Source organism: Cystoisospora suis (genome assembly GCF_002600585.1).
Source record: "Cystoisospora suis strain Wien I chromosome Unknown contig_3156, whole genome shotgun sequence".
Taxonomy (NCBI): Eukaryota; Apicomplexa; class Conoidasida; order Eucoccidiorida; family Sarcocystidae; genus Cystoisospora; species Cystoisospora suis.
This window is the reverse complement of record NW_027155951.1, coordinates 70,442-77,705: the sequence shown is the minus strand read 5'-3', so window position 1 is coordinate 77,705 and position 7,264 is coordinate 70,442. Positions and strand designations below refer to the sequence as shown.

The following is a 7,264-nucleotide window of genomic DNA, read 5'->3' as shown; positions in this document are numbered from 1 at the left end:
ATGCGGAATGTATATATATATATATATGTCATTTGTGTTAGCATGGGGAACTGCGTGGATGTCTTTCCAATCGCTTCGACGCCGAGCTGACCCAGTTATGAAGGCCTCTCCAGGTTTGCGCATATGAGGCTTTACTCGTTTGAACCTTTTCTTCTACAGGGCTGATTTGACACGGCGCTACAAACGATAGAAGTCCTGACGGCTCACCATGAATGTGTCTTGGGTTTCTCCCACTCGGCGATTTCGCCTCGCTCATCCAAGACGAAGTGAAAGACGCGCATTTCCTGTCGGGTGCAGCGGGGGGTGCGAAGCACGATTCCAGCATCATCATACGGGGACACAAGCCCTGGCCATGAGACCTCAGTCACAGAAGCCCGCTCCCTTCGGCCCCGTTAGTCGTCCTTCATTGTATTTCCTGCATTCTTGTCCTGCAGGGCAGCAGCCCCCTATTCAATCTGAACAAAATCAAGGGTCATATTCTGAGCGGCAAATACTCAAAGCGGATGAATCTGTCTCGATATTCGAACGGATACACCAGGTTCAATCCTCTCGGCACTCTGCCCAGACTTACCCAAGAGCTGCCGAAGAGCTATCGTCGCCTGTTGTCTCTTCTTCTGCCGCGTCTTCTGTTAGACAGCGTCTCTCGTCGTCACTCTCGTCTTCAACTGCCTCCGCCCCTACATTCCATCACGGAGACTCCCCACACTTTGGACTCAGTTCATCGTCCTCGTCGTCCCGGGGTGTCCCCCCTTCGCTTGAAAACTCTGTGTTGTCTTCTAACTATCTTGTCACGTCAAGTGAGTCTCCCTCCGAGACCACGTCTCCCTACGGAACCCCTCATCTGTCTGGAAGTCCTGAGTGGTCTTGTCATGAAACAGGAAACCTCGGGAGAGGACAAAAGCGGAGCCACCTGCCGGAGTCCGTCTCCCGTCCAGTGGGCACGCGCTCGAGGCCAAAACTGTCCTGCCACGTGCTGGTCTGCATGCTAGCCGACCTCAGCCGCTCAGGTGTCCGCACTTCCGAGGCTTGGCAGCCTTTGCTCCTTCTTCTTCTTCAGGCGTTACCGCGACTTTCAGCTCAGCAACTCCAGCAGGCGGCGACAGCTCTCAGTAGGTCAGGGTGCTGCCCCCCTGTTGTCCTTCAAGGCCTTTCAGAAGCTCTCTACTGGAAATGCGAGCAGAGGAAGGGTCTGCCGCAGGACGCCGTTCTATTCCTCGATGCCATGAGGAAGCTGAGGTGCGTACTGCTGCAGGCCAGGCTGACGTACCTCGCAACTCCCAGCCTCTTAACGAACTGCTTTTTCTGCTTCGTGGGTTTCATCAGTGCACGGGTCCTTCCTGCTTGGAATCAGAAGCAGCTGGCCGAACGTGTGCACCGGAGGTTCTCTTCAGAGGATTCCTCTTCTCCACTTGGGATCGGACTGTTTTGCTTCTGACGTCTCACTGCAGGTACTGTCCCTCTCTAAGGCACTTGAACAAGTACGTCAAGAGTATTCGAGCCGGTCGCAAGAAGCTCACCGTGTCGCAGTGCCTCAAGCTTCTCAGGTTCTTCGTAAGCCACGCATCTACATGGACAACAGCGTCTCAGTGGGTGCTAATGAAATCTCCGCAGATCTCAATGCATTGACGCTTGTCTCTCCTGCTGTCCTGTTGAGTCCGACATCTGTTTTTTTTCGACTTACACGTGGCAGTGCGGCCTTCGAGAGACTCCAGGTCTCCGGAGTAGGGGGGAGGGGTTGGGCTCTGTCGAGAATGCCGTTCTGAACAGGCGCTGAGAAGCCTCTCTTATGTGTTTGCTGTCTCCTTCACGTCTCGGGACAGCAGAATTAGTTCCGGTCAACATCTATTAGCCACTGAAAGAGCACACCCCAGTTACTTTGTCCTTGAATGTATGCAACTGCTTTCTATCTCGTCGCCGGGGCTGAGCATTCGTAGAGACGCCATCAGAAGGTGCGCCCGCTGCCACACGGCACGAGTGTCCGAAGCGGTTCTCAGAATCTGTCGGTACCACCGGAGCAGCAAAGTTTTCATAAAACTTCCGTCTCGAGAACTCATGCGCCACGGACACGCACGTGCGAGCCTGAGGGGGTGGCAGTGCAGTCGGTTTAAAGGTCTGAAGAGGCGCGCTTGGCTTTCCAGAGTTTTGCTCCGCCACTTTCTGGTTCACAATCTGCCAGCCGAAAAGGACAAAAGACGCGTGCCTGCGGTTTTCGAGGTCGCGTGGAAGAGAACGATATCGTGTTGTAAGCGCGCAAACTGTGACTGCGTGGTTTTTCTCCAGACTGATGCCGGAGTGAGGCCCGTGGATTTACAGCTGCCTCAGTTTTACTGGGGTGTGCTGGGACAACTCAAAAGAAGCTTTTCATCCCTTCACCCCGGGGAGCTCGCTGCCACTGCCCAGCTGTTGGCGCGGCTTGATATACATGACAGGTACTGCACAAACTGCAGCGCTGGTCTGGAAACGACATCCAATTTCTTCCACCCGCGAAGCACCAGGGCGGGCGCAGCGGGACGTGTTGTTGGCTCGCAACCGTATGTGCATCTTGTATGCCCCCTGGCTGTCTGTCGCTAGCGCGTCGCATGCCTGGTGTCGTCTGCCCTACTATGACGTGCAAGCGTATAAAAGGATCGCCCAGGCCTCGGACCACGGCGGCTTGTAGAGGCGGTTGTTGAAACCTCGTCTGGTCCTTTTTTCTCTCTCTACGTGGCCATGTCAGGAGTCAGCGATTTGTGAGCTGTCGAGTATTGAGTTGATTTGTCCTGGGTTTTCTGCGCGACAAGGATACGTTGTTGGTTGATCGCAGCTGGCATACAGGCCGAGAAGGAACAGATACGAAGGGCAAGGGAGAGTAGTGTCACACGGATGAGAAGCAGTCATGGCCTTTCGCGCACCGTTCTCTGCACCGGTTCTCATTGTGTGGAGGAGAAACTTCGCCTCGCTTCTCCCGCTTGTCTGTGCTCTTGACTGGCGCTGCTTGGTCAGCAATGTCTATGAGCAGCTCTGCCTCTGCATGTATAATCGCTCTGCCGACTTGATCAACTCGAACGTAGGAACGGCCAGTAATCTCGACGAGGCGGTGGCTACTCCTCTGTTCCCGGCGCCTGGGGCGAGTGATTCCAGTTTTCGAAAAGTGTTTTCACCCGACAACCCACTGCTGCTACCTCCGGAACGTTTGCCGGCCGCGGACGCGGCGGCAAGGGCGGTGTCAACGGATGACTCGTTCTTTTCTGCGTTAGTCCATCTAGGCCGCACTCTGGTGCACGTGAACTTGCTTCGTCTTCCTCTGCCGTTTTGGCTTGTAAGTTCTTCTCGTGGCGGAAGCACATTTAGCTGTTGCTATTCTAGAGACAGGAAGTGCAGTGCCATTTCCAGTTTATTTAACATGTCGCGGGCAGTGTAAAAAGTGTGGCAGGGCTGCGCACGATAAACGGAATGGCCAGTGGTTTTTCCTTCTACTGGTCAAGGCGGTGATCGGGTGCCTCAGTCTGGACTTGTTTCTCGAGTGTGTGTAGCAATGTTCCCACCGGTGGGGCAGGTTCTTTCGCTCTTTTGTCTTCGCTGCCCGTCCCAGTCTAGCTGCAAGAGTGTACTTTCTTCTCGTCACAGCTTATCCTCTGACCGAGGAGACCCAAGGCTCCGCTTGGACTGGCTCTACTCAGGGGGCCCCACGAGGAGCACTATGGGAGTGTTGGACTTGGGAATCGAGTGAAGGTGGACGACAGAGCAGCGATTCAGTGTCGGCCAGGATGTTGTGCCTTCACGTGTCACTATCATTTGCTCACTCAATAATACCAGTCCACTGTGTGTAGTTGTCAGCCTAAGCGATGGTGCCTAGCAAACTTATGAAAGCCACTGTGCTTCGGCGAAAGATGCATCAACGCTTACCAATCTGGCGGGTTGTTTTGTGGAAGAGATTCCGATGTGCTTCATGGCAGCTAACTCGACACTTTCGCACCTGTCGCATTATTACTGCAGGCGCTGAAAGAACATACGGAGAGGCGGTCTGGAGCTATGCCTCCAGATCAAGTGGTTTTTATACTCTCGTGAGGTCCCGGCTTCTTGGCGTCCCGAATTCGTGCCAACTTGCGTCGTGCCTGTCCGTGGCCGCCGGTGCCAGTCGTACATTTGGCGGTGTGCGGTCTTCCTACCGAATTGCTGTTGTAATGTGGAAGCCTCCTTGCGGCGTGCCCGAGGAAAACTGGGCCTTTCTCGTAGGCAGAGTATTAGCTCGCATGTGAGCTGCACCATTTCCGAGAAAGCTGTTATGATTCACGGCACGACGCCATGGACCCATGCGCAGTGCGAGTCGCCTGTTGATTCCAGCGACTGCTAACAGTAGCGGGCTTGTACTCCGCGGGCAGCAGACATTTTTCCACGGCATTCTTGCGCCTCATGCTCAGCCTGAGTAGTCGTTTATCTCCCCGGATACTCCTAGCGTGCCTGCCTCTGCGCGTAGCGCCGCGTACCATCGCTTTAGTGTTGCGTCCCATCAGGAACCTCCGGGCTTCTGACCTGTTGTCTGTTCCCGCCAGAGAGGCGATCCGCTCCACGGCTACTGTTATCTCTTTGCATAACAGGCGATAGTAGCAGAGGTTAATTCTTGGCGTTAGGGAATGTATGCGACAACCTCACAGATGAACATCAACCGTGCGGGCATCGCCCTGGTGGTGCTCAGACGACTCCAGAGAAATCCGGAGTGTACGCCTCATTGTAAACTGTAGGACTGGGGGTGCTAGCCAAGAGCCTGTGGCCGCGGAGTGTGGTGTTCGTTCTTTCGATTTTTCGGGCTGTTGCTTAGGTTACTGCGCCGATATCACTACCGGGACACGTCGATTTTGAACAAGCTCGGCAACAATGTACACGACCACATCTCGCAATACTCACCCAAGTTCGTGAGTCGTCTTTCTCGTGCGGTGCTGATTCAGTCGAAGCAACAGGGTTAGCGTTTTTGAGGGATCACCTGAAGGCGAACGAGATGGCGTTAGTTCGTTTCCCCGGTATATTGTTGAGGGTGCAGGTGTCTGCGTGTTGTTTAGTTCGGCGACTCCAAAGCAAACACCAAGCTCTTGAGTTTGTCGCACTTAGGCGAGTGCCGGAGTGGACAGGGACTTGGTTTCAAAACATTGTGTCTGGCCAGGCGTCTGGGCCCACACTCTGCTTCGGCGATGATAGGCGAGCAAGCCAGATTACGGTTTCTAGAGGTATTACGGCACCCTGTATGAGTGCTGTTTCTGTAGCTACCACGTGTCCTTTTATGTCGGTTATTCGCATTCCCCATGAACCTAGACGGGGCCTCCGTTACTCTGCTAGAATATTGCAAAGTGGTGGGGCCTGGAGTTGGCGTGCAGTCTGCGACGACTGTGGGTGGGCGTTTGCTAGAGGCGGTTTTTACGTGGCTTTGTTCCATATTTGTCCCATGTGCAAGACTTGCGGCTTTTCGGGGGCGCACTTTTTTCTGTACACTGCATTGATAAACTATGTTTCTGGGATATATGAACCGCTGGCTTGCAGGGACAGGAACTGCCTCTTTTCTCATGATAAGCACTATCGGGAGACAACTGATCGTTTGCGTGTTTGCGGTTTGGATGAACAGCTTGCAGGTGTCCTCTTCTCATTCTCGTCCCTAGGCTACCGGCATCGGACCCTGCACGCCGCACTCGCTCTGCATCTACTCCGGCTTGCGCCCTACCACAGTAAGGGGGGCAGCATTCGTTTCCATACTTCTGAGTGACTGTCGCCAGCGGGTTTGCTCTTCATGCTTGACGCCGCTCGATGTGCCATCGTAGCTGCGCGAAGTGTCCACGGGTCGCTCAGTACTCCGTGTATTCTCCATTTGGTTGTAGTAGCCGACATTCCTCCGACGTGTAGCTGTCACTCGTGTAGTTTTAGCAATTCAAGGGCTTCCAATAGCCTAAGGAAAGCCAGGAAAACTTGAGAATTGTCTCCGAGAATGGTTATGATAGACAGAAGTGGTCGCAGATGCCAACGCTCTCCACAGTCCGACAGAATTTCGGTAGAAACTGGGTTGAAGACCGAGGCGCGGGGATGCGTGGTCCCGTCACGCAGGTCGCTGGAATTCAGATAGAAACAAAAGCAAATAGAAAGTTTTCTCAAAGACAGCAGCAAAGACTCAAGAAACGACAGAAAGAGTGGCAGCGGGTGTCACATGAAATCTCGCGTACTTTATTCTTGTTTTGCAATCGCAACAGGCAGGTCGGAGCGGTATTTACGTCGATCAGTTGAGTCTCTTCTCCGGCTTCCCTCTGCTAGGAAAACGAGAGCTACAGCTCATCTCGTGACTCACCCGCCAGTCCCGCATCACGGTGGATGGCCACAGGTAGAGGCCAGTAGCCCCAGCGCGTGGAATGTGAACGACCATGCAATAGCTGACGAACAGCCGGGCGTCAGTGCCCAGCCCGGACCTCAGACCAGCCACGGCCGTAGAAATGGGAAACTGTCAAGCGGGTTCAGTCATGTCTGCTCTGCTGGGTGTACACCCAGTGAGAAGAGGAAAAATTGTGGCTATGGTTTTACCCGTGCGGAGACCGACTTGAGCTCCACTGCGAAGCAGAACGGAGCGCAGCGACTCCCCTCGGACGCTCACCTGCCTCCGCCGATGATTGTTGACATTCCCAAGGAGCATACTTCGAGAGTAGGGATTCCACGTCTGGCGGGTGAGACGGCCACCCGGCGGGCCGACATTCTCATTTGGTCCTCAGCGAGTCCAAACCTGGCCGAAAGCCACGGGAGTGACGGAGCAACTTCGACGTCCTCATATAACTCGTGGCGGGTCGGGTCTCGTGCCGCCGTGCAGGAGGAAAGCCGAAACTCCAAGGGAGAAGTTATGGCACCGGTACGGCCTTCAGACGATGATACCCCGTTTTCCTCATTTGAGGGACCGTGGATGAACCCGCGCGACGTTCGTGAGGGAGAAGCTCGAGCTTGCCGGGCGTCACCGAGTGCTTCACAATCAGAGATGACAAGTTGTGAGGGGCCGTCACGTCACTTGGAAAAGCAACAGAGGCTTCAAGTAGGACATCGAAGCGATTTCAGCAGCTGGCTGTCTCACAGCCGCACGGAGGAGAGAGACTTCTCCGCATCGCTTGTGTCAAGGTGCCAAACAGGACAGCCGACGTCTTCCTTCGAAATGTGGCAGGCATCCGCAGGAGGCGGCGTGCTTCCAGGACGCAGTGATGCCACGGTGGCTTCTGCCATGCTCAAGGCCTGCGTAGAGCTGAAACACCGGAACAGGTTGTTGTTATCA

General features: G+C 54.5%; 1 protein-coding gene across 1 annotated transcript in view; it reads left to right on the top strand.

Annotated features, from left to right (window-relative positions):
* CSUI_006295 (uncharacterized protein) overlaps window positions 1-7,251 on the top strand; it is a 9,125-nt gene extending 1,874 nt beyond the window's left edge. The window contains exons 2-9 of the mRNA XM_068066459.1: window positions 262-1,236; window positions 1,449-1,551; window positions 2,281-2,429; window positions 2,983-3,298; window positions 3,976-4,234; window positions 4,799-4,892; window positions 5,594-5,693; window positions 6,210-7,251. Of these exons, the coding sequence (XP_067921571.1) occupies window positions 262-1,236; window positions 1,449-1,551; window positions 2,281-2,429; window positions 2,983-3,298; window positions 3,976-4,047 (1,615 nt within the window). The 3' untranslated portion in view covers window positions 4,048-4,234; window positions 4,799-4,892; window positions 5,594-5,693; window positions 6,210-7,251. The remainder of the gene's footprint in view (window positions 1-261; window positions 1,237-1,448; window positions 1,552-2,280; window positions 2,430-2,982; window positions 3,299-3,975; window positions 4,235-4,798; window positions 4,893-5,593; window positions 5,694-6,209) is intronic.
* The last annotated feature ends 13 nt before the right edge of the window (window positions 7,252-7,264 follow it).